This window comes from Actinia tenebrosa, unplaced genomic scaffold, assembly GCF_029948245.1.
Source record: "Actinia tenebrosa isolate PJP-AT-01 unplaced genomic scaffold, QUT_ActTen_1.0 PGA_scaffold1__47_contigs__length_23844297, whole genome shotgun sequence".
Taxonomy (NCBI): domain Eukaryota; kingdom Metazoa; phylum Cnidaria; class Anthozoa; order Actiniaria; family Actiniidae; genus Actinia; species Actinia tenebrosa.
In genome coordinates, this window is record NW_028292578.1 from 22,808,088 (window position 1) to 22,835,166 (window position 27,079).

General features: G+C 34.8%; 2 protein-coding genes across 3 annotated transcripts; both read left to right on the forward strand.

Moving 5' to 3' along the window:
* Nucleotides 1-193: 193 nt before the first annotated feature.
* LOC116303573 (serine/threonine-protein kinase PINK1, mitochondrial) lies at nt 194-25,926 on the forward strand. 2 transcript variants are annotated; one of them, XM_031713142.2, is made up of 14 exons: nt 194-328; nt 521-724; nt 1,331-1,411; nt 1,503-1,597; nt 1,966-2,091; nt 2,215-2,271; nt 3,115-3,178; nt 3,922-4,096; nt 4,649-4,940; nt 5,287-5,341; nt 5,608-5,719; nt 6,398-6,559; nt 6,644-6,719; nt 7,116-8,145. In XM_031713142.2, the coding sequence occupies exons 1-14, from the start codon at nt 259-261 to the stop codon at nt 7,197-7,199; spliced, it is 1,653 nt and encodes a 550-aa protein (XP_031569002.1). In that variant the 5' UTR covers nt 194-258; the 3' UTR covers nt 7,200-8,145. The 2 variants fall into 2 exon arrangements, with proteins under 2 accessions (XP_031569002.1, XP_031569010.1); XM_031713150.2 differs by lacking the exons at nt 6,398-6,559; nt 6,644-6,719; nt 7,116-8,145 and adding an exon at nt 25,097-25,926.
* Nucleotides 9,487-19,032, forward strand: LOC116303590 (retinal homeobox protein Rx1). The gene is made up of 4 exons (XM_031713162.2): nt 9,487-9,574; nt 16,032-16,169; nt 16,477-16,718; nt 17,749-19,032. Exons 2-4 carry the CDS (start codon nt 16,070-16,072, stop codon nt 18,154-18,156), a joined length of 750 nt encoding a protein of 249 aa, XP_031569022.1. The 5' UTR covers nt 9,487-9,574; nt 16,032-16,069; the 3' UTR covers nt 18,157-19,032.
* Nucleotides 25,927-27,079: the final 1,153 nt, after the last annotated feature.

A 27,079-nucleotide genomic window follows, 5' to 3' on the forward strand; every position in this document is an offset into this window, starting at 1 on the left:
TAGGTTCAAAACTCACCGTAAATTACTTTGTAATAAATATAGATAAATAAGTGTATATATATTGGATGTAGTAGGATAATATAGGCCAATACCATCTGGAACGAAAGTAAGCTTTGTTCTTTCAACCGGTCGACCCTTTTCTTTTCCTTGAAACGAGGCCGAGGAGTGACGTCATACTGTAATGCTTGGGGTTCCTGTGTTTTGCTTTTTTCCCTGAAAGTGGCGGATGTTGGTTGAGTGACAACAACATGTAGAAAAATGTCGCTTTTTCGTCTCGGAAAAGTGGTAATTCGCTCTGTATTTCGGAGGTTTGAGGTCCTTAGAGAAGGTAGGTATTTAATTTAAGCAGAAATATCGAAGAAACAAAATAAATATTAAGAAAAAATTCCAAATTTTATGGCAGTAAATTTAATGACTCAGGTATTTTTTGATAGGAGCTTTCGTTTTTGAAATTCATATCTGTGCATGACTGTGAAATATTTATCAATAAGTATTTAAAAAATATTATATTTCCTTTTAGTACCATATAGTAAGGCAAACCAAGTACCTTTACATAGCCAGCAAACGAAAGCAGTTGCCCACTATGGTCAACATAGTGGACTGGTGTCTGCCCCAAACACAACAAGATCAAGTTTTCTGACGTCTTCTTTAACCAGAGCTGCTTATCAGGGCTTTGTGCAAGGGAGGTCCAGTCTGATTACAAACTATGGCTCCATTTTTAAGGGTAAATTGTGATGACAATTTTTTTTGCTTTTCTCCAGATAAATGTAACCCAATGGTATGATAATAAAGTGATAAAAATCAATATGGTGGTGGTGAATGTGATGTTGTTGATAAGGATGATGATGATGATGATGATGCTGATGATAGTGATAACAATGATGGTAATGGTGGTGATGTGAAGATGATGATGATAATGATGATGATGACAGTGATGTTGGTGATGATTATGATGATGGTAATGGTTATAATGAAGATGATGGTGTTGATGATTAAGATGATGATAATCATAATAATGGTAATATTGATGATGATGAAGAAATAGAAAACGCGCACGCGTGCTGTGTGCAGTTATGAAGCATGCGGGGGTTGTCAGAACACGAGAGAAGTGTTAGGAGAAGCACGACGCGTAGCAGAGTGCTTCTTGACACTTATCAAGCATTCTGCCAATCAGAAATGATGCTGAGTTTGATGATATTATTATCATTATTGATGATGATGATTGCATGATGATGATGTTGATGATACTTAATGCTTATTTATTAATAATGATGAAGAAGTACAATATACTCAATACTACTTCAATTAACATAATAGTGTTTCTTTCCAGGCAATGCAATATTTCGTCTTATGAGAAGGGGGGGAATCCAAGGTCCATTATTTGCATTCCTTGGTTTTGTTTGCTCAGCTGGTGAGTATATGAGCATTAATTTCAAACGAGATGCTAATGTATTTCTTCTACAACATGTCTAATTTTCTTATACTTAATACTTGGTTTATAGACCTAAATGTGAAGACAAATGAGTGCAGAGAAGAAGAAGAAGATTTCCAGAGACTGTACCAGTGGATGCAACATGGACTACGGAGCTCTCAAAAAGTATTCTAACAAAATATCTTGTGTGCTTTTGTTGGCTTGTCAACTTTTTACTATAAATTTGTTGCAATTGGCATACTGTTGTCATACAAAATGTCTCCAGATTTATGAAATATAGGGCTTAAAGTAAGGACTGGTCTTCTTTGGACAAAGTCCAGCCAGAATTGAAACTTGTCTGGTCAAATATTTGTTTGCCAATCACTTTGACCAGTACTGTTCAGCCAGAAACGAGTTACTGTATGACAGTACCAAGCTAAAGCTAATTTGGCTAGTGATCATGATTGGTGACAGACCAGGCATTATATTAATCCTGATAAAAAGAGTTTAAAGAAATAATTGACAGGTATTTGAATTCATTTTTGTTATCAAAGGAAAAGAGCATAACTAGCCAGCAGGATCACAAGAACTTGCAGTTATCTGACTACAAGATTACAGATAGACTGGGAAAGCCGTCATCCAATTCTGCTGTGTACAAAGCTAACAGAAATAATGAAAAAGTATGTAAATACATAAAATTGTTCCCTCAATTGTTCCCTGATCAATCTGGAATTTAGAAGTTGATTCTTTTCAGAGGCTAACAAAAAAAATTTAGATAACAAAATTTTTTATTGGATTTTCAGCTTGCTGTGAAGATGCTTTTTAACTTTTGCTCTTCAAAAACATATGATCTAACAAGGGTAAGTGCATTAATTATAGATTTTTTTTTTTTTTTCAATAATAAATACTTTATTAAAACAAAGACGTTTTACTTTACAATATACAGATATACACATAAAGCTATACATAACATTTTCTGTCTCTTTTCCTTATATTTCTTATACATGTTGGTGATTTTTTTCATTATTATTATTATTATTATTTTAAATTAATTAATTTATTTTTGTTACCGACCTCCTCCCCTACTATTTATATGACATTTGAATGTTTTTGAAGAAGAAAATAGAGAGAGAGGGGAAAAAAAAGAAAGTGACATTTTCTATTAAATTTAGATTGTTCTTCTAATTATTATTGTCGTATATAATAGACAATACAAACAAACAAACAAACAAACAAAAAAAAAAACAACAAACAACAACAAAAAGAATATATATTATTATTTTTGCACTGTAAAGACTCAAAAGAGAAACTTATCTTAATCAATCTACACTATTTGAAATATCTTTGCTCAAAAATTTAGAAAAAGGGGACCACTTCTTTTCGAAAGATGGTTTTGCGCATTTTGATTTGGATAAAGCAATTTTTCTTTCTAAAATCGAATTTAGCTATAATTAATTATAGATGGAAGGTAGGGGTAGGCATTTGAGATTGTTATAACAGTAGATATATGTTATAGAAGTATAAACCTTCATAACTTAGAATCAATACAAAAAGTTCTGAATTATGGCTCATATGAAGTTTCAGAAATTATGATTTTGTTTGTGTGTGTTTATGAGTAGGGAGGTTGGTGAACCTTTCCTTTGTAAAATGGAATGGGTGATTTGGAATGGAATGGTTTAATTCGTTCATTTATCCTATTCTAGAAATTTTCAAAAGAACAAGAAGTGCTTAGCATTTGCAACAAGGAAGGGGAAGAACAGTCTGAAGGTATATGATTATATATTTTTTAATTTCAAGACAATTCATAATGATTGCTGCAATGATATCTTTGATCTGGTTTTATCTGTGCTGTTGGAATGATTATTGTGGAGGCATTAGTTCAAGATATATTCTTGAGAGTCCTTTCTTCATCATCATTGATATCATAATCACCATGATCATTATCATTGTCTATATCACCTCAACATATTGTCATGATCATCATCATGATCATCATTAAATTAATCATCATCATCATTATACATCAACATCATCACCACCACTGCCACCATCATTATCATCATCATTATCATTATCACCATCATCACTATCACTATCGTCATCACCATCATAACTATCATCACCATCATCATCATCGCCATCATCATCACCATCATCATCACCATCATAACTATCATCATCACTATCATCACCACCATCATCACCATCATTATCATCATCATCATCACCATCATCATCATCACCATCATCATTGTCATCATCATCATCATCACCATCGTCATCATCATCATTATCACCATCCTCACCACCATCCTCAATATCATCATCATCATCATCATCACCATCATCATCACAATCTTCATCATAATCATCATCACCATCACCATTATCACCTCAAAACACTGAAACTATTGTAGGGGTCAAGACCATAATCATGATCATCACATAAATCTACCTCAACAGGTCTCTCACTATAATCATAATCATGTAGTTTCAATCTTCCCTTCAAGACTCTAGCTACATCAGAGCGACCCCACACTTCAACATCCTGCCAGTACTCCACAGCTTTTTGGATTCAGTTCCATGCCTTCCAGATGCGAAGGAATCATATCCTGCTTCCCTCCCATCCAGACATGATCCTTCTGGCATTGGTAGAAACAGGACAATGTTTACAGTCATGCCAAGGTAAAGAACCTCACCTTCTAAAGAATATTTCGTTACATATTTTTATTATCATAAACCTTGTTACTGTTTTGGCAGCCATATGAAGCATACAGTAGAGTGCATTAGAGACTAAGCGTCTCTGACATGACTGCGAGATCAGGGGCATAGTGAGGTCTTGATTACAGGGAGGCAATTACCATTTTTCCAGTAAATCCACAGGAATCCCACAGGAATTAATGACATTTTAATGAAAAGAGCAAACTCTTGAGGGGGTGGGGTCACATGCCCTGTTCCCCCCTCTTTACACTAGTGTGCAAGATGCAGTTCCTCGGCTTTTTATAGACTTTGCAATACAATCTGTGGGTCATAACACAATGGCTTTTACATTCTGATGTTAATATTTTTAAGGGAATCAATGGGGGTAGCAGTGAGTAGAGAAAAACAAGCCAGTTCATAGTTTAAGTATCGTTTTCAGTGCACATGCAATTTTATCCCAAATCTAACTGGCTTATCAACTGGCTGGTTAAAGTAGTTTCATCTGATGCACTAGCCTTTTTTTTCTTTACCTTAAAGGATGGATTGTACTGTGGAGGAATATATAGCATCTCACACCCTTTATACAAGAACATCAACACTACTACTCTTACAACTCTTAAATGGCATATCTCACCTCTGTAGTCTTGGTATAGCACACAGAGACCTGAAGACTGACAATCTGCTGCTAGATATATCTACCCTGGGTTGTCCGAGGCTGCTGATCTGTGATTTTGATTGCTGTTTGGCTGAAAAGAGGTTAGGGATGAAGCTTCCATTCGTGACTCAAGAGACTGATCGTGGAGGGAATCTGGCTCTGATGGCACCAGAGGTGAGTAGGATGTGATAGTATTGGCTTAATTGTCTTGTCTTGTTAGGTCTTGTCTAGAGGGAACGAATGGATGGATGGATGGATGAATGATAAATGAATGAATGAATAAATGGATTAATGAGGGAGGAGGAAATGGATGGATGGATGGATGAATGGATGGATGGATGGATGAGTGAAGGAATGAGGAAAGGAGGGAATGAATAAATGAATGACGGACGGAGAGAATAAATGGATGAAGAAATGAATTAGTAAGGAGAGAATGAATGATTGGATGGATATACAAAGCAATGGAAAAAAATGAAGAATAAATAAAGGAAAATAAACATGCATGCTGTTATATTTGCAGGTTGTTACTGCACAGCCTGGTAATGGTGTAGTGATTGATTACAGTAAAGCTGATGGTAAGTACGTTACTTGACTGTTTGTACATGGTAGATATTTTCATAAGGTATCGTGTATGTGCCAAGTGGAGCCAATCAAAGCACACAAAATTGCGGGCTCAAGACCGGAAACGGAAGTAAAAATGCAGATGCGCAATAAGAAAAAATATATTCACCTTGCACTTTTACTTTGAGTTTTTGTCTTGAGTCTGTAATTTCTGCTGTTATTCGTTAAAATCATTTTAAAATATTGAGATTTTAAACATTAATGACGCTTTGTTTCTCAGCATGGGCTGCTGGTGCAATCGCTTACGAACTTTTTGGATCACCAAACCCCTTTGGTCTTGAGAGACTAGACAGTAGTTTGTATAAAGAGACAGATCTACCACGCCTTAAGAAGTAAGTGACTCAATTAGAATGTGTTGGCCTTTCCTGAGTTCCATAAACATGACAAGCATTCTAGTCTAGATGTGGTGCAAACATCATCATATAAGGCATGATGAACTAAAAATATTTGTACCTGGTCGCTACCTCAAAAAAGGTCTGTGCGGGTGCTTGCCTAGCCAGCAACCACGTAAACGATAATTATCCATTCATATATGTGCGTTCAGAACTATTATGCGCTATGGTAAGAGTTAACGTTGTGCAGCAGAGCTGACAAGAGCCTTCTAACTAATACTAGATTTAAGATCTAAATCTCCTTGTCAAAAAAAAAACCACAACAACAACAACATAGGAGTCGCGTTAAACCACAAATCCTGCTCTTTACAAAAATGAAAAATAAAAAGCGCCCAGAGTACCCGATACTTGGTCCTATGCTATTTTAATACAATTTCTATAATTTAAATTGCTGTTGCTTAAGACTGACAACTCATTTTTTTCTGAGTCTACTCTTGCATACAGAATGCAGTCTCGTTCGTTCGTTCGTTCCCACACTTAAATTTACGATCCAGGACTCGAACCATAACCTCCCGCACAACAGACCAACGCTCTTTCCAACTAAGCTGTAAACGGTGGTAAAATCTTTAAAAAAATCCACGGTAATACGCAATGAAATTTTCATGTTTCGCGTTCTAGTGCCCCAGGAGCTGTTCGCTGGGTTGTTTCTAATCTACTTCGTCGAGAACAGCACGAGCGCCTCTCAGCAGCTCAAGCGGTCACCATCTTGTATGTATTTCTTTTTGCACCTGCGTGGTGGTTGCGTGACCGATTTCTTGTCACGCAAGGTGTCGTCCTCAGGTAAGATTTGGCTGAGAGTTTTGTCTTTTAATGTTGTTTTTTTTGGCGTTAATTATGGTGTTTTGTGGCTTATTTTATTGACAGATGGCTTCTTGAGAGCTCGACGAAGATGCTGGCTGTAAGAGCTCAAGAGAAGAAAGTAATGAGTGTTGAGAAAATGGTAATAATTGAATTAGTTGTTGGGCGGTGTTGTTGCCGTCCTTGTCTTAAGTTTGTACACACCTGTAAATAGGGATGTGTCAGGTTACTGTTAATGAAGAAAGGGAGGGAGGGAGGGAGGGAGGGAGGGAGGGAGGGAGGGAATAAAGGTGGGGAGAAACGAACGAACGAAATAGTAAGGAATGTATGAAAGAAAGAAGGAGAATAAAAATAGGAAGGAAGGGAGGAAGGTAGGAAGGGAGGGAGGGAGGGAGGGAGAGAGGAAGGAAGGGAGGAAGGTAGGAAGGAAGGGAGGGAGGGAGGGAGGGAGGGAGGGAGGGAGGAAGGGAAAGAGGGAGGAAGGAAGGAATATATACCTTTGAAAATAAAATTCCTACCTGTTAATTATTTTTTTCAGTTGCAGCTAATGTTTCTGAGTCGAGCGAGTGTTGAAGAAGTTATTGATGCTGTTGCTGTTGTCCGCTCACTGCAAAACAACTAACGAGCGGCCGAAAAAATTGAAGCTTCGAAGAATTTTTAGTACTCTTTTACTTCGCTTAAAATAGTGCCCCTTAAACGTTCTACAAATGATTCAAACCCTGATGAATTATTTATAATTCTTCAGAATTGGAAGCTTCAGTTTTAGAACGTTCTAGCGCCACAGAGGATTTGCCAGAATTCTCCAGAACCTTGCATGAACCTTTAGTAATAAAACCTGGAGAAATAGTGAAAAAATGTAATCTTATCCAAATTATTATCAGTATTGTCGCCTATTTAGTCTCGTAAATCTTCGTATTATGACTTAAATTATTTTTATTTCATAGTCGTTTTTCACCATAAAAAAAACTTAAATTGAGATAGTTTTAGTAGTGTTAAAAATTTGAAGAACTTCTTATATTACAGTTCGGAAAGTAGTTTATAATATTGTAAAACAATTGGGTTTCATTGAATTTCCTGTTATGGATCTATACTGTATAATTTAAGATCCTAATTACCTTCAGACAGAGTGCATTTATCTATCTTTTATAATAGATTAAAAACAGTTTAAAAAAATTAAAAGAACTACTCTTTCTCACAAGCACTGCTAATACCTTCTCTTTTTACGGTTTCTTTGTTTACTTTTCTTCTCTATGTTTAAATAAAAGTCCAAAATGTTAGACTAAAGCCTTATAGAATCATGTAAGAACTCGTTTCTTCGGTCGTGGAAAGCTTGATGGCTCGGCCAACGAGTGATCCGGGTGAAAAAAGGCGAATCCTTGCACATTTTAACTTTTTTAACCAATGGTTGTTAGCAAGCTTTGCCTCATTTTGTATATGTGTAATTTTTTCTAACAGTGAATAAGAAGTTGGAGAATTTCTTACACTTTAAGCAAACAGATGGTCACGGTTCTGTTAAATGAATTATAAACAAGGTCTGAATTCTTTTCATTAAAGGGCGTTTTAATTGAGGTACTTTTGAGAGTTTGAACAATCCTATGCAAAAGCGCTCAAACGACAAATGCTTTCATCCAAGTTAAACAATGTATCTTCACAGATGTTCTACAATATAACAATAAACTTGAATTAAGAGAAGAAATGTTTGAAATACACAACTGTATAACTTTATCTGACGTTAAGTACACATTTTGCGCTCTTTATTTTACCACCTTTCTATTTATTCGTGTGCTTATCCTCCTCTTTGAAACATAGACAATCGAAGAGCCTTCCTAACCATTCCCCTCTATGTTTAAAACTAGACAAAACTATTTGATTGAAATGTTTAAAAAATGTCTTCATTTGTGATACGACACTACATTACAAAGGTTGATTTGACTACCAGGTTTTGCGGAGAGAGTTTTTACAATTACGAAGTAAAAAAATATAGAATACCGAAGCTTACAATCTTTCTAGTTAGCCATAATAGTAAATAAAGAAATCATATCCTAAAACAGAGGTTTTTGTCTGAACAACACAAAAAAGCAAAACATTCATGTTTTTGATGTCCGCGTAATCTTTACTCTTGGATTTACCTTAAAATGTAAAATCTTTTCTTCGGTGAGTCGGTTTAATTTTTTTTGGTATAGTTGTAATTGTCAATGTCCCTAACAAACGTATCTGCTACTAGCTGTAGTGACAGGAATTGTGCAATGTTGGACTTTGAACAAGACCCTTCCAACCAACACTTCATTTATACCTTGTAAATTGTTCTCTGAGCTTGTACTGGTCGTGTAGTCTCTATTTCGTTTCGTCCAGTGCTTCATATCTAAACCTTGTTTGATTTACTTTGTGCAAATCTAGTTACCCTATCAAATTGTGTAGTTATGTGTAGTCTGCCCTTGGTATTGACGCCTTCAAACTGTAGAGCTTTCATCTCGGAATAAAACAAAAATCGAGCCGATATTTTGATGCATTTCTGGTTGCTATAATTTTTTATTAGTTTTTCGACCTAGTATTTCACACGAGCCATGATGACAAACCACGAAGCTGTATTTTACTCAAATACTATTATTTTTTAATGCAATTTGTCATCAGGCAGGATGCGTGGTCATAAAACATGTCCCAAAACAATTCCATTTCTAATTCAATATTATTTCAATAGTACGTGTTAACTCTACTAGGGTCCCTCGCGGTCTGTAGGGAAACTCCGTCTCTAAGCTGCCCACGCTATTCAGTCACCTAATTTCGGAAACTTCAAACAGTGTGGCTCTACTGCGGGTTGGTGGTCAAATTCGACTGACCCGTGCTGAGTATTTTTACTGAGCAACATGCAAGATGCATGCAGCGAGTCACATAGTATTTTATATAGTTTGACTGATATCCAGAAAAACTCGGTTTTTCGGTAGTTTGGCAATAGTTTTCTTTTTGTCTTTCAACGAAGGAACAATCCATCTTATGCCGGTGAGCAGAGTTACTAGTTTCAGGTTTTTCCTTTTTTTCCTTGGTTTTTTCCTCGTTTCTTCCCTCGGTTTTTGCAAACATCAACTTTTGAAAATCCAATTCGATTATGTAACGAGGGCTACAGTTTTGTTAACAAATGTCTATTATTGTAAAACAAAAACGGTTTATTTGTTTTATGTAGATGATATAGAGCCTTTTGAAAATCATCTTGAATGCTAGGCTATAAAATAAGTTTATGCAAAAGAAAAGCGTAACTCAAATTATGTTGAGAAAAGGTATGATGTCTTTATCAAGCACTGCTAAGTTTTTATGACACATTTTTTATGAAGTGTGGTATACCTGACTAAGTTGCGAAGTTTATTTCGATCTAAAATTCTTCGTTATTGTTGTGGGTTATCGATCTTAGAACGTGATCAAAATCCACGTGTTGAAAGTCAAAACATTTATTTAACTAGACAATAAAGTTTTATCTATTTGTTTTCTCAGTCAGGGTTCTGTTTCCTACCACACGCCAAGAAAGTTAAACCAAGTCGAACAAAAAAACATAGGCGGGTCCTAACTTCTCATAACCTCTTGAAATGTTTTCAAAGTATTATCATCCTCTTTAATTCCGAAATCCTACACCTTGTTGTGCAATCCAAAAGCCTAGCGTACTCAAAGACATGGGCCTTAAGAGACAGTTATAAAATGAATGTTACTGGTCGATAAAGGTTATGAATTACTTACACGGCCAATACATGCCGCTGACCACTTAGGCCAGATTATCAAAACGTTCGAATTTTTTGCGAACAAAAAAACTTTTTTCCCCGATGTTGACAATGTTAATATTCCAGTACTTTGAATCTTGTTGTTGTTGATCGCTTATTAATTTATTTTTTAACATAAAATTGAATTCAAAATTTTCAAAGAAATTTTTTTCGATGGAGAAGAAACTCGGTAACCGAACTCTCAAATGGCTTCCGCTTTGTGATTGGATGACGTGCGTTTCTCTGTTTTTTGATTGGTTTTCAGTACATAGTTGAAAGCCAATTTAGAGCTAGGGTAACGTAGGCTTTACACTCAATCGAAATATTTCAATTACAGACTTCAATTAAAAGCCAACTTTCATTAAAAGAGCTTGTTTCGTTGACAATAGGTTTACTACAGTAATGATATGTTTACATTAATCTTTTTTTTTTTTTTTGCGATTTTTATTTTCTTCCATAAAATCTTAATTGGTTGATTTTCTTCATTCTCTAAAATTTCATAACATTTTGCACATCAAAACGTAGTCATTCGTTGGTCTTAATAACCTGAAATAATGGCATATTTATTGATTGAAAGCTTAATTAACTACAATGACTATATGTTGCTAGGTTTTATGACACAATAGATACGTTAATATGCCTGCTAAATCAAGCCATTTCAAGATACTTTATAGATACTCAAAAAAATATTATTCAAAAAAAGGCAAGGGTTTTTGAATAGTGCTAACACACTAGCACACAGAAGCCGTGTAATTTACTCAACACATAGTTACCATTATCATGATTTTACTTCATTTCTTAAAACCTTTTCCAATGTTAGATCGGCTGCTTTTCAAAGGAAACCCTCGTTCCGAATTTGTACTGAGTCTTTTTATTTTATATTTTGTTACGACGCATCTCTGTGCCAGAGGAAATTATTCTGTAGAGGCTTTTTGGGGGATGAAAATCACGATGCAATATTCCATTCAGGGATTTGGATGATGAGGATTAGAATAATTGGAAAAGAGAGTGAAAGACCACGTCTTCTTAGAAACAATCCTATTATACGGCTTCTTTTTGTTTAGGGAAAGAATTGCCAATGATTTTGCCATAAATCTAGTCGTTTCACAGTTTCACAGCTTCATCATTATTAAGCGCGACACTCTTTCTCGATGTGCTGAATTAATTCCAAAATCGCTTGTAAAGATCTACGTTTTCGATGATATTAATAGTAATGATTCAAAAGTACTCTGGCTAGGGACAGCTGAATAAAACAAGGACAGAGGAAGAACAAAAAGAAAGCGAAAACGAGAGAATAAATGAGTAAAAACTAGAAAGAAATTGCACTTTTTTAAAGAAAATATTTCAGAGTCAAAATTTAACAGAAACAGCTACTAGTAGAGTACTCTTTGTGGCTAGTGAATTCTCTTGCCACATTAAATAAATTTAGATAAGTAATAAAGGAATTTATCTTTTGTTTTAAGGGGACAATTACAATCTAAAGACAGTTAAATAAGTGCTGATTGACATAAGTTGAGAAGAAATCGTACACTAAACTCAACTAATCTTTCTGCATATGTCAGATCTATGGTCAGATTAATTTCAGGCTGCAGCAAAGCGCTTTTGAATAATCTATCCCGCCATAGTGCAATAGAGTAAACTATTTCCTCAAATTAAACTATATATCAGTGAGGAAAACACAGTTTTAAGTAAACATATAGTAAGCTCGATTAAGTTTGCCTTTAGTATATTAGTTTAGCAAATAGTTGCTTTAGGCTGTGTTCGTAATTACGAACAAGAAAACGAACTCATAAACAAATTTTCCCCTATTTTCTAATTTCATTTTTCATTTTAACAATTTTCACCTCGAACTTATTCTATTTTATAAATATACTGCCAGACCAAAAGGACTATTTAATAAAATTTGGTTAAAAACATTAACTGATTTCAACGAAATAAAGTTATACTTCTTAGTGTCGGTGGATGGAATTTTCATGGGGTTTTTATTGAAAAAGGTTTAAGAAAGCAACCTTTTAGTTTTTCTTTTTTTGTCTGGTTCTATTAATCTCACAAACGATGCCTTTTTTTTTTCTCATTAATTTTTAATGTCCTCATGAATATATTTTTTTCTAAAAATAAAATAAAATAAAATAAAGGAATCGAATTCTGTCTAGTCTATATCGAATTTTAAAAATTTATCTTAATCAAAACATTTGATATATTTAAATTAAAGAAAATCTAAACTTAATTCTACTGTAGAAACTAATTGTCAGTGATAAATGAGCGTCTGGAAATAGTTGAAAGCGAAATTGCTCTAAAATGTTGAAGAATATTGTAAGTCTTTTTTTGATTGAAACGACTGAAATGCCGAGTAGTTCAAAAGCTGTATTAAAATTAAAATCATTCGTTTTGATCGTCGTTAAACGCAAGCATATGAGAGCAAGCTCGATATCATTCGGTCTAATATAGTAAATTGCTAGACAATGCTAAAGCAATATACCAATATCGTGTTTTTATCTCAAGGTGGTTTTATCAAAAAAAATTTTAGTTCAGACCAGCTTTTGATCTGTGTCTTCTTTTTTGTTTTCATCTTTTTTTTATTAGTTGTTGTCATTTTCAAGTATCTGAAAAAACGACCCTAACATTGTGGGGGTTCTTGCTTCTTTGGTTATTATATTTTGTTGGAACTAATGAAATGTGTGTGTGCGTAGTTCTAAGACTTCCCCAATACCATTAGCAAAAGCAATCGAATTTTTTAATCAAGTGTAATGCATAAAATTACTTCATCTCTCGTCTTACTTATAATTATGAAAGAAAATGAAATACTCTTTGCCCTAGAGCGGCGCCACGGACAAAGTTCCTTTCGACTTCCTCAGTTGGTGGTCTTGTGCATCTATTTAAATTCTAATTTCTACGTTCAAAGATCAATGATTATCGAGAATAGGGTTCCTTCAAAATTGAGAACTGTGGAGGTACTATGTATTTTTGTTCCTTTTATTCACACACATTAAAGAGAGCTCGTCTTTTAAAGCCTATTATCGTAATTTGTCATTTGATCCAAACTTCATGATAGAATGTGAAATAATTAAAGGCCCGAGTTTTTCATTTTCTTCGGTGTTTTTGTTCTTGTTATGAATACATTCAACTGCTCCTCATTTTTTCGGAGCTAAAAAATTTAAGAACCGGGATTATTTTGTTAAAATCTTCACTGATGATAGGAGACAGTTTTACGCGCGCATTTTGCAAAGTGCCACGATCTATATATAACATGTTTGTTCTAAAATCTATGAAAAAATAATCAATTTATTCCTGAGTCGATATATCATCATTTACCGTTTAATTGGTGCGTAATGGACTGGTCAATATAAAGGGTTCTATGATCTTTTGTTAGTAAAATACGCCATTCTTCTAATGATTAGGATTGGGAGCCTTAGAGACGAGGGGTATTCCAACTTATTTATCAGTGACGCTGTTAGACGAAATAGGGAAAATCTTCACGAAGTCCTTTAGAGCTCTCTTCTTTATTCGAGGAGGCCCATTTAAAGCCTAAAGACAAGTTTTTTTATCAACTGTTTCCCTTTTCTTTGTCTCGTGGCCTTTGTATTTGGGAAAAACAGAGCGGTTTGCAATTTTGATAGTTGAATTTATCTTTGCTCTGCAGCTTGCTTGTCTTTTGTTTTGGGGTAAAAAAACCATTTCAGTGTTTTGAATTTCCTTTACAAATCTTACTCTTAAATATAGAATCAGTTCTCATTATCTCAATTCAAACCAACTTAGTGCACTTTAATTAGACTTGTGTGAAAGAAAAGTTTCTTAATTTTTCTTCTAAATTTCCAACCACATCGAAAAAAACAAGTTACCGACATAAACTCGTGCTATGTTCGTAAAATCGTTCCGACGTGAAGAACGAACATAAATATTTATCAAGTAAAAAGATCTCTTTTCGTTAAGAAGGAAAACTTGTTCTAAAGTTCTTTATCTGACGAAGATTTTAGTATAAAAAGCGTATTAAGAACAATAGTTTCAAAGCATTCAATAGTTGGAGTCGCTCTGTTATGTGTTTTCGGCCGAGCGCTGTTTATTGAATTACTTTGTTAACCAATGAACGGATTATACCGACAATGGTACGACCTCTCTGCGCTCACTCTATTGGTAATCGTTTAAATGAACTCCAAATTACTCAAGCACAAAGGATAAAGAATTCTGTAATTTTACGAATATGTTTTAATGGTTTTAATTCCGTCCTATGATTGTCGTTGATGACCGATTCTTGTGTAAACATCACACAGACCCACAGTCTGGACACTATCTCCAGACCCTTTGAAAACAATATGCCTTCTTTTTTCTCCTTTTTTTTACCAAAGAAACTTCCAGTGACGTCTTTACTTAGGACCCTTGACCCAAACTTGTGATATTCACATTGACAAATGTATTGAAAATGGATAAGTAGCGTATGTACAAATTATTAACACCAGTTAGTGCTTCAAATGTCGAGAAAAATCGCATAAAAGTGCCAACTAGGCGAAAAAGCATCCATTCCATACGATGCCATGCCGACGCCAGGCAAATCAACATTAAACAAAATATTATTAGATTTCTTATAATGTTGATAATTATCTGTTCAAGTTGAAGCAAGTGGAAAAGTAGTCTTCACAAAGCTTGAATCGTGATTATTGCTTGTGCCAATAAAACGGCTTTGAGGAGAGGGACTCGGTGAGCAGGATCGGCGTTGTAAGTTCGCACCATTTGCGAGAAGACATCTGCCTTTGCGTATGAACCAAAGTCCATGGGAGTCTTTCAAATCTTTTCTTCTCTAGTTTAGCTTTGGATTAAGACGGGCACCTGAGTCACTAAATACAAGCATTACGATAGTAGCTGAGTTGTCCACGCCCAGCTTCCACTCTATTGATGTAGCAACACTCTTCCAGCCTGACAGGCATGAAAACTGAGACTGGGGGAGCATATCGCTTTCCAAGGGCTGAGAAATTTTCTCCATTTATTCTGCTCTCGGTTTTGCTTGAATTTTGGGGCCACCTCAGGCGAAGTTTGAAACTCAGATCGGGGAAAAATGACGCGTGAGGTGAAAAGACTGTCTAAATGCCAAAAAAAAGTAAAAAGAGTATAGCACAACCAAATGTGATCAAATTGCAATAAGATTGCCAGAAACGATAATAGAAAATCAAATTCCCAAGTTGATTTTAAATATTATTTTACTCGTATTAATTAGTGGTTGTGAAGCCTTGAATTCGATCAGGCTTCATAAAACAATACCGTACTAAAACGGCCCCAAAACTGGCGCATCAGAAAAGAAAAAATAACCTGTCCAAAACACAAGTCCTTTCTACTGAGAAGTCGTTTCTATCAACCCTAGTGTTTGCCTACTAAAACAACTCGCAACAACATCCCGCTAGTTGTTTATAGTGTGTAAACTCGTTTTCTATTCAAAAGAATATTAGCATTGATATTACATTGTTTTTCAAGTAGAAATGATATGCATTAGGGATCCAGTAAGGGCGAGCGAGCGAGCACTTGACAGGTGCACCGTACTGGTTTGAACATTGGTAATGAAATTTCCCATTGTCTATATTCAAACGAGACCGAGTTTTCATTTTATAGGTTTTAGTTTATGGGTGAGAGTTAGAAATAGCACCTGCTACAAACTAACACAATACAATTAAGCAATGTAGATGTAATGACTTCATAAAGCGGCTAATAAGTAGTGTCCAAAATAGGGAAACTTCAAAACGCTGACACACTCCAAACTCGAAGCATGCTTCAAGGTACTATTGGACAATCTATGGCGCTGCCAAAGGCTCAGAATCAGTACGTCCTCAGTGATGTAATTGGACTTGAACCACTATCCTCATCCCGTGAGTATTCCAGGATTTTGTTCGTTTTATCGTCGTTGATATTTTGGACGTTGCATTGAATAAGATGTTACCAGTTCATGACTGAAAAAGGCAAGCGTTGCTAGACTTCTTGGAACTCGAAATCTTTTAATCTCCTGCCCGCATCGAATAAAAAACCAAATCGTTTGAGTAAACTTCAGCTACAAGTATTGTGACCTGAATTCCGGTATCAGGAAATGAGTTAATAGATCTAGGAAGTTCATGAGTAAATACTGAGGACAGGAAATAAGTGTATCTTGTTGACCTCTTATTGTTTCTGTGTTCACAGATCCAGTTGTTTATCGAAGCTATTCCTCTGATCAACCTGATCCATCTCGCGGTACACCTGATAACACGAGCGATGGCGAAAACCCCGCTACTGTTCGAAGAAAGCAAAGAAGGAACAGAACAACTTTCACGAAACAGCAACTACAAGAGCTTGAGAAGGTCTTCGAGAAAAAACATTACCCCGATATCGCTCTTCGCGAGGAACTTGCTGTCAAAATCAACATTAGCGAAGCTAGAATCCAGGTACGTAAAAATACCCTTCCTTCTCCACAATCTACTAAGGATTTATCATCTTAATTTCATTGCTATTCGAATTTACTTTAACACGTAGTTGTAATCTAATTCAAAGGGAGAGAAAAAATCGTTAGGCCACTTTGTAATTATGCAGGCCATCGCGAATGGGCGTGGCCGTGTTCGAAATCCCCCCAAGTCAAACTAAGAATAATCCTATTACAATATTCACCTAGATCTTTTTTGCCTCGGAAATTTTTAGACTTGAAAAAGCACTTTTCCCTTGATTTAAAGTAATTGAATTTTAGTATTCTTTACCTTGTACGAGTTGCAGAGATACTGTTAATAACTGAAATATACTCCTTCAGTGATCGAGGGAAAGGTTTGCCGAAGGTCAAAGGATATAAAAATAAATTCTTGTCTTCGTTTTGACAAAGAAAACTCCACCTTTTTCTTTTTCTTGTTCGGTCATGAAAGTTCAAAATTTCGGTCTTTCTTTACCACAGAATCACAGAATAACAATTCACAAAAAAAAAAAAAAAAAAAAAATCAAACGAAGAAGACGCAAACTCGGCCACTAAAAGACGTACTGAAAACTACGAGACACAAGATGCTCTGCTAAACCATTTGCTTCAAGACTCCTAAGCCGGTTCCAATTAGACAATCTTTTAATAGCGTTCAAAATTGAAAAATTATTTCAACGTAGTGAAAAGAATTAGTGTTAAATAAAATTTGCAGGTAAAAAGAATTAGCGCCATTTTCACCCTGCCAATTGATCAAATCATTTGACATCATTTTGATATTTTAATACTTCGTCTAAAAAGCATTATTTATGTCAAGTTTCTAGCTAAATAGATAGAAACGATAGAGCTTCTTCTCTACGTTTTTTTTATATATCGAAATTGGAATTCAATTTATTCGGCAAAAGTGATCCATTTTTTGGGGGGAATTGGTTGTTTTCGTGCTCTTAATTCCTCAAGCAGCTAAAACTTGATCAATTGTTAACGATTGTTTTTTATTATTATTTGTTTATTATTTTTAGGTTTGGTTTCAAAACAGACGAGCGAAGTGGCGCAAACTTCAGAATCCAAACCAGTCTCTCTTAAAGAAGAACAGACTTCATCATGATCGGCACAACGGAGGCCAACTTCCAATCGCTCCAAGACCAGGCATCCCTTGTGGAACACCCAACTATTTCCTAAGCCTTCCATCAGGAATGCCTTCAGTCAGTGGACATAGTAGTTATCCAGGTCTGCTTTCTTCGTTGTCCGCTTCAGCTCAAAATTACATGGGCTCGCCACAACTTCCAGTCCACAATGCTCAACTTTGGACCTGCCAAGGAGCGTATCCTAACGAACAACCTAAAATGGCGCTCGAAGCTCTTCGAATTAAAGCCAAAAACCATTCCTCGTCGATGTCTGCCTTCGAATTTGTTCCAAGTTATCACTAGTGACCTTAAACACGAAGAAATTTGCCAAACGGTACGAGAAAAAAGCCGTTTCAAAGCGGCTAAACTCAGACTTTAAACACTGGAATCAGAGTTAAACTCCTTGCATTCTTCTAGCCCATTCAAAAAATAAAAACGAAATAAAGAGGAAGTAATACTACTCTTTATGCTCTTTAATTTGTAGACTAGAGTTTGTTTCATCATTTTCACTCCTAAAAAAAATCTTTGACTTCGATTTTAAAGTTTTTTCTGGTTTAACTAAAAAATAAACCTTAATCTTGGTACGCTATATCCCTAAGGTAGAGTATTTTTTTAAGATAGCTTGCTATAGCTAAGAGACGCCACTACTCGCGGCAATGTTTGATCAAAAGTCATAATTGTCCTAAGTACTTTGGTATACACAATAAACTTTACTGACATGAGACATTCGTTAATGAACTCCAGCTAGGAACCAATTTGTCCAAAGACCTTAAAACGAAAAACATATTTAGCTATTTAAAACGTTAGAGTCAATATGCATGTTGATAAAGAAACGAAAGCCGTTTTTTTCTAGTTAGAGTTTAAAAACAAAGGTAAAAGATTATAAAAGTATCACCTAAATGAGATTTTTCTAAAAACGGTTTCGTCAAACATAGTAAATTGAGACTAAATGAGCAAATTTCTCTTTGTAGCTTTTTACTAAATAGACTTGAATTGGTCGCAAATGGTTAGAAGCTCATTTACAAAACAAATAGCTCGTGAACTTTAGATTTATTCTGTTTCAAGACGAAACGGAAATGCTTGTACAATCCTTTTGTTCTGTTGAATACTTGGAGAGTTCGAGTTGTTGCTATACGATTCTTGCTTGTAAATATCCTAAATGTATCAGACATTTTCTTGGTATACATTAAACTGTTAAAATCCAAAGAAAAACAAAGAATCTGGAGTGGTAATTTTTGGGGGGAATAGTATTTTGTTTTGAGAGAAGAAAACTCATTCAAACCGAGGTCTTATTCTCTAGTGTCAAAGAGCGATAGTTCACCTGTCATGATCGACAGTCTCGATAGAATATTCTCGTTTTATGCTCTCATTTCTCAAAGACCAAACAGGTTTCAACAACGAATCATTCTAATTCGAAATATTACGAATACAAAAGAAATGACTCTTAAAAAAGCAAATGAAGAAGAGCGGGCTTCCTAAATATATTTATCGCTTTGGAGCGACGTTCAGAATGAAAGCTTCAAAAAAAGACATTGATAAACAACGAACGCAATTTAACATCAGATCAATATATATTAACGTATCTAGTCCCAATCTTCATATCCTCGTTAAATAGAATACTTAGTACACTTCTGCGAGAAACTGGGGTTTTAGCGTTTTCTCGTTATTCGTGATGAGGCTAGGGTATGATGAGCGCAGATGTATGGTAAATATTTGATTGCTTATCGACAGAATAAAACAAAGTGTTTTCAGTTGTTTTCTTTTTAAATTTTGTTTTAAATTCAGGGAGTTAGAAGCAGGCAAGAGAAAAGGGGAAAAAAGTCTCTTTGCGAGTTTTTTCTTACGGGCGACAAGAACCGTGTTTGTGTATTAACTCGAACCAAATCTTCTTAAAGAATCGCTCTGGTCTTTTGTTCGCAAGGTAAACCGGCTGAAACATTTTATTAGAATATTAACACGGTTCTGAAGGCTATTATCATATTGAAATAAAGAGGTCCGTTCGAGTCTTAGAACTTTTTGACACAAAGATGGCGACTGAAAACCTAACACGATTATCTTCGTAATGTAAAAACTACAGTTCAACGCGGGATTTCGTTCACTTTTTCTTCTCCCTAGAGCTTCGTAAAGATATAAAATAAAACTTTTTTGAAAACGTCTGTTAAATCGTTTTTAACAGTTTGTTTAAAGCTTGCTCTAACAGGAAACAAGCTATGTTACTTTTCTGTAAACGTCCTAGTAGATTTGAGTAAAGACTCGAAATACGAATTGATTTTTCAATTTCTTTCCAGAGTAATTATTATAATACACAAATATACACGCCTAAAGCAGTTTATTAACATTTAAGAATTGATGCATGCGAATACAAACAATTCAAGGTCGTGTCTTATTCTGCCATTTTGTATTGACCAAGTGGTCCTGCTGTTAAATGGAGCTCGAATTAATGAGTGCCTAATTGGACTCAGATCTGTTAATAAAAATTAAAAGAGACTCGACGTCAGTTCGAGAAAAAACTATTCAAACGAGACGACTTTATGGCGACTAGGGTGGCAAGGGAAATCTAGCGAGCGGGTTTGTTATGGACTTTTTTTCTTTTTTTTATTCAAAGTAATTGAGATAAAATTTTCACGCCCTTTAGCTGTCAGATTGCAGATGTTTCTGCACTATATGTCTTCAAATAATAATGGGTTTTCCCTCTTTTAGAACTCAGAAAATGAGAAATATAAATACCTAGTCTTAAAATACTCGAAGGAAATCCCAAAATGATAGTAAATAGTTATTTTTGTTCGCCTTTTTTTGGATTTATCCTCGTGTAATTCTCTAATTCGATCGATAATTACAAAAATGGTCATTACGAGCCTCTTGCATTTCTTGTTCTGTTTTTCTAAAAAAAGAATTCGATAGAAAAAATTGCTTACGAGTGATTTCTCTTGATGTACACGTCTTTAGGAATTCAGCTCAACTTGAATTCGAGTGTTCTAGACTAACGGATATCTCCATTTACCTTTAGATATCTTTGTTAAGTATTTTCGATGATAGAAGTCTTTTCTTTCTTTGTTCTAAATAATGATATTCGCAGTTCTAGAGAGCTTTTCAAGATAAACGAACCTCCTCTTCGTTTCGCGCGCTTTTGTGCTTAATGTTAGGACTACTTGCTCGATTTAAGCCATAGTTATTAAGCTTAATCTGAAGGCTTTCTTTCTTATTCTTTATTTTTTTGACGCAAAAATACTTTTAGTTATAAATCAATAAAATACAAAATCTCTAAAAGGAAAGTCAAGATTTTTCTAGAAAGATCACAAAGGTTTTAACATAAAGATAAAATGAAAAAAAAAAAAAAAAAAAAAAAAAAAAAAAAAAAAGAATGATTTTATGAAAAGAAAGAATTCTCGATGGCCTCAAATGAAACTAGTAAATCTTTTTTTTTCCATCTTGAAAACCGTTTTTGAAATAGGATTTTATAGAACACCGCTAACACTAGACTAAAGCTTGACGTATTGATTATTCCTAGCAATAGCTAGTTCAAAACAGCATAAATATTGAATAAGTTTTCTTTGAACCGTTTTCATTTTTGGTTCCCTTCATCTCACAGTTAAACACCTTTTACCGTACAACATTGGTCTACATTTAAAAACAATTATTTATATTTCTAGTAATATCTCCATCGATTAAAAACAAACGCATAACCCACTAAAAATAATTCAAATAGTCATAATTGTAACTAGATCGTTTGTATAGAGGAAAGACGGTTTAGGAAAATTAATATTGGTGTTAAAATAATTTGTTAATTTACTCCCGCCAAACTTCGTAAAAACAACACTTATTTTAGGTCAGTTTTGGCTATTAAATGGTTCAGACTATACGAATTTTTGACGACAGTAGACCTTGGGGGATAATTTAGATTATCCGTATACTCTTGTATATTAGCATTTTACTGAATTTTCTCAGCCGTCTTATTTTCTCATCTCATAACTTGATTAAACTCGCTTGTGGAAAAAAATTGACGCTACCAAGGCGAACAAATCTTGAAAAATTTATACAGCTCATTACAAAACTTGGTATTTAGATAGTTTTTCCTTCCACAGAAGCTAGAAATATGCCTCATATTTCAGTACGATCAAAAAATCGTTTTCCAAAACCGTCATATATGGAATTTTGTAGAATTGCAATATATTAATTAATGAACAGTTAGGAAGCTAAAGTATGTAAAAGAAAAAGAAAGAAAGAAAGAAAAAAAAAATCTGATTGGGAATATTGCATACAGTAAATTTAGCTGAGTCATTTAGTCTAATTGTGCCGCTAGGCTGTTTCGAAATGCTGCACACGTTATATGATTTATTCAATTTTACATTCAAATAATCTTTTTACGCTGATACATCAATTATAGTTTCTTAAAGTCTCTGACTTTTACGTCTCGTAGTTTGAGTTCGAGTTCGACTTAAACAACGGAAAGCCATTTCACTGTCAAGTCATTCATTAGTAAATCATTTTAACATCATTGGAAGCCATTTAAGTGTCAAGTCATAAAAACCATTTTAGTGTCACGTTGCGTTCCCATTTTGAGTGATACCTTTGCTAGGCATGCGTATGAAAAGCATATTTTTTCTCAGTCTTGTTGTGAGCCAAGTTGGTGTCATAAATTTAAACGTGTCAATATTAATTAAATACCTAAATCATTCATGATCGTAAATACGGATTTACCTTTTGAAGCCGTTTCTTGACTGAGAATTATAAAGTAGGAGGTCATGATTAAATAGGGAATACCGTGGGCTAATTCTGTTTTTTTTTTTTAAAGATATACCTCTTCCTCTTTCTTTTTTTCTTTTAATTTCTTTCTCTTTTATTCTTTTTTCTTTTCTCTTTTACTCCGACGAAGGACTAGCGTCCGAAACGTCAGTAAGTTTTTTCATCTTTTCACGGTGTATAATTTACCTTTTCATCATTACTGTTTCATTAGAAACACCGACGCAGCTCACACTAGTTTTTAGCTAGTTATATCTTTTTTTCTTTCCTTCTCTCTTCCCTTTTTGTAAATTAAGTTTTGTCGTCTAACTCCTCTTCACTTCTCTTCATCTCAGTAGCTTATTCATATCTTTTCATATTTATATCTTTTTTATACGGGTTTCATCCACTAAAACATTGATAATTTCTGCCAGCACCAGAGCTATTTCAGTGAAGGCCATTTCACTTATCACTAGTCAAATTCTGTTGAATATTGGGCGCGCAGGAGTTGAAGTTATATGTACTATATGACTGTGTTAGTGGGGGCATAATATGAGCTAAGAGGCAAGATGGGCTAAGAGCAAGTCTTAGAGCTGATATACATCAAAAAGCTGAAGTCGGCCGACCAAAAATTTAATTAATTTTTGCTATTTAGAAAATAATCACCATTTTTCTTGTCCAAAATGCTGCATCTTTCTCATTTCAAAATAAGTTCAACTTATCCTGTCGATCTAAAATTTATCTTGATCAAACAAAGATAAAACTTTTACAGTTCAATGAGGCCTGAAAAATAAAACAAGAAGAACAAAAAGAGAAAAAAGTTTGAAACAATTTGTCAGAATAAAGGCAAACAAAACGGTAAAGCTAAAAGTCGGTGAACCGTGTTTTTATGAAGTATTTCTTATCGCGCAGTTGTTATTTATACTCTCATCTTTTCGCATGCGATGTTTTTAAACGATTAGCAACAACTTTTAAAATCATAATAAACAGCATTTAACAGCCTTGAGCCTTTAAACTTAATATATTTTCTTTTAAGTGTATATGACACGAAAAAATTTTAATGTTAAGAATGTGTAGTTTATTGGCATTAATAAGAATATCACGGTTAAATTTGTTCCAAAAACGTATTTCTCTAGAAATTCAAAAAAATTTAGCACGAGTTGTGACGTCATTTTGTTTACAAGTCTCCAGATTTAGTTGCAAATACACGAAATATGTTTGAATATAGAATCTTAATTTCAAGTAGTACACTTTTCAATTTCCCAACATTGGAAGAGTACTACGTAAGCTATCAAATGAAGCTGACTAAAATATGTCTTTTGTTGTTAATTTATATGAATTACAATTTATATTTAGTACATTACTACTGAATCTAGAGTACGTGTCAACAAAATGACGTCACAAATTGGGATTAACTTTCGCAAATATCTCAAGAAATAAGCTTTTGAAACAAATTTTGTTACGATATATTCATTATTACTAACAAACTATACATTTTAAATGATGGAATGTTTTCGTGTCATATACACTTTAAATGGTGACTCATTTTCTAACTAATGTTTATTAGTTTGCCAGTAGAAAACATAATTGCTCGAATTCGAAACGGCCTTTTTGATTCAATTCCATAATTTACTTTGAAATTCTTCAATCAATGTTGTCTTTAATTGTTTTATGAAATGAAAAGCAAGTCTATTGATAGTGCTATAATAGCTAGTCATGTTAAAAAGGCCAATGAAAAGACATACAGTATTAATAAATGTGTGTTTATAACATTGTTTGTCAGTCTTGTCTTTCTTGTTGATTAGATTTGAACTCAAACACGACCGAAGTCGTTCACTCGTCCCACAAAACATTACGAGAGAATTCTTTTCCTATTCAAGCAGTGAGCGCCAAAAACTATTTTCTTGAAGAAAGGCTGTTGTACAAGGCTAAATTCTTGTTATTCAGAAAGTTTAACTTGTTTGGAAGTGGAGATGACCTATGAAAGTGGAATCAAAGTGTTAACCCAAAGCAAAAATTTTATTCGAAAATGAGGTTTAGGCCTTCATTTGCTTATTTCCCATACATTTTCTATAAAAAAAGCCTGACAAAACTATATTTTAACTCAAATGCAACTAAACATCTTTGTACAATCGAAAATACCGCTTCAAACAAGCATTTTATCATAGTACATCAGTTTCTAACTGTTATGAAAAGGTTTCGAGTGTTAACCCAAAACGAAAATTGGGATCAAAACTCATACGAAAGTCTAGTTTTTGGCGCTTTTTGCCATTATTGCTCATTATTGAAAAATTTTTTGCTCTTAACACTTTCTCTACTTGCAGCTTTTTCAAAAGTGTTTCGTTCAAAAGTTTAAAAAAATCATGATCACTTGTTGACACAGGTCGTTTTACGTTGATCTCCAAATTAGAAAGTCATTGGTCTTAATTCTATTATAGGGTTTTTTGTTTGTTTAATTCCTGCTGATAGTTTGACACTGATTATTGATTGTCTTCCAACAGATGTTTATCTTTTTTGTCCTCAGAACAAAATGGTTGAGGAGAGCTTAACTGAAGATAACATGGCATCTTACAATTGTCACTCGGCACCCCGTTAGCTCAGTAATGTACTCTGCACGAAATACAAAAAATCCTTTTGTATTCAGCTTTTATTCAAAATATCCAAGGTAGTGACTGAAGCCCCGTCCACCGACGTAGAGATATTCATTTTGAATTATTTTTTTTATTTGCGCAACTTTTCGAAAACGGATACGCGGGGAAAACGATTCGCATTGGAGGAGGATTTTTTTGGAAAAAAATAAATAAATAGAATTAGAATAAGAATTGTTTTGAATTAGATGAAAAATTCCGTTTTCAAAAAAATCCAGATAACAAGTTTTAAAGTGACTCAAGTCCTAACCAGGAATTAGTGAGCTACAAGTTTCTAAATCTGCCTTAAACGTTTACGTCCGGTTGTACGAAGGTGGGATCAGCGCTATCCGACGAATAAGTCTTATTTATCTTCTAGATTTATTGGATAAGAGCATCATCCTATCCACTGGATAATGATTTATCCAGCGGATAGCGCTATCCACCCTGGCGTACAATGCAAGCAGGCATGCACAGGGCCCGGTTCATTGTGTACTATGGGTGGATAGCGCTATCCAATGGATAAATCATTATCCAGTGAATAAGTCGATGCTGTTATCCAATAAATCTAGAAGATAAATCAGATTTATTCGTCCCTTCAGAGATATTCGATCGATTTCGAGTTGAAAAAAATTGAGATTTATGCTACCGAAAGAAAAATCAGTTTGTTACTTACTGTGTAACTAGCATAAAATACAGTTTGTCGAAATAAAGGATTGGTCATTGATTAGCGTGCGGGAGGCTGCTAAGCTCGAAGGAAGCGTAAGGGTCGCACGATGCATAGCTTCTTGTGATAGTCAGAGTACCCCCTCCCCCTTAGAAATATCTCGCGGTTTGTAACCAAGTTCCCGGATGTGCGAGTTTTTCGGTGCGTTTGCAAGAGTTCGTTAGAGCACTCCTTTTCACCTCTTAGTTCTTGTGATAGTTGTGCGTTTTTACGCGATAAAGAATTGGTTAGCTGCCTGACTGAGGCTCAAAGGATCAGAACATTTCTTTTTTTCATTAAACAAACATGACGAAAGAATATACCCTGCGAGCAGTAGTTATCTTTCTTATTACCAGTCTGTAGGATTGAGCGTAAGACTGGGAAGCAGAAATTAAGAGACCCCCACAAGCAGGGTACTTTGCTCAGTTCAGAAATATGCCAAAGTGCGAATAATTTAAGGCGCGGACATACGGTGCAACATTGCGCGCAACATTGCAGGCAATGTTGCTGAAGTAGGAGAGTTTTCTACTTCAGCAACGTTGCGTGCAACAAATTGCGTCGTGTGTCATGGCTTGCAACATCAATAAGCCTGAAGCGAGATGACGTTTTACCCACGTCTCTAGACCATAATCCTTTTCACATTGTTTCTGTTCTTTAATTATGACTACTGTCCTGTATTCTCTAAGGAATCAAAAATTTTAATATGAAAGAAATTTAAAAACTATTATGGTTTAGAGTCGGGGGTAAAACGTCTTCTCGCTTCAGGCTTATTGCACTATGCAACGTACACATTGCGCGCAATGTTGCACCGTGTGTCCGTAGCTTAACACGACCTTCTCGTACGATTTGTAATACGACGTTTGAACGATGGCGTCATTTGACTCCCACTACCAAGATACTTCGCGAATTTTCTTTCTCATTTAAATTTGTATTCCCTCATGATGATAGTAAGACAATTGGTGCTAATTAACTGAACAAAGGAAATGTAGATAAGTTATAGTGATTAGGAACGAGGTTATTCCTAGCGAGGTCGGAAATTAATTTTTCCGAATTTAATTCCAAGGGCTTTCGCCCGGAATAACCTCGTTCCTAAGCACTATAACTTATTTATATTTCTATATCTTCATGTATTTCATAAGTGCTATGCGGTCAACATATTCTCATCTGAACAAAG

Excerpts from the sequence above, each read along its gene's own strand:
- LOC116303573 (XM_031713142.2), top strand. The coding sequence starts at position 259 with ATGTCGCTTTTTCGTCTCGGAAAAGTGGTAATTCGCTCTGTATTTCGG. Across the intron at positions 1,598-1,965 it reads GACTACGGAGCTCTCAAAAA|GAAAAGAGCATAACTAGCCA; the intron begins GTATTCTAACAA and ends TTGTTATCAAAG. Across the intron at positions 6,720-7,115 it reads TAATGAGTGTTGAGAAAATG|TTGCAGCTAATGTTTCTGAG; the intron begins GTAATAATTGAA and ends TATTTTTTTCAG.
- LOC116303590 (XM_031713162.2), top strand. The coding sequence starts at position 16,070 with ATGCTTCAAGGTACTATTGGACAATCTATGGCGCTGCCAAAGGCTCAG. Across the intron at positions 16,170-16,476 it reads TGAACCACTATCCTCATCCC|ATCCAGTTGTTTATCGAAGC; the intron begins GTGAGTATTCCA and ends CTGTGTTCACAG. Across the intron at positions 16,719-17,748 it reads TTAGCGAAGCTAGAATCCAG|GTTTGGTTTCAAAACAGACG; the intron begins GTACGTAAAAAT and ends TATTATTTTTAG.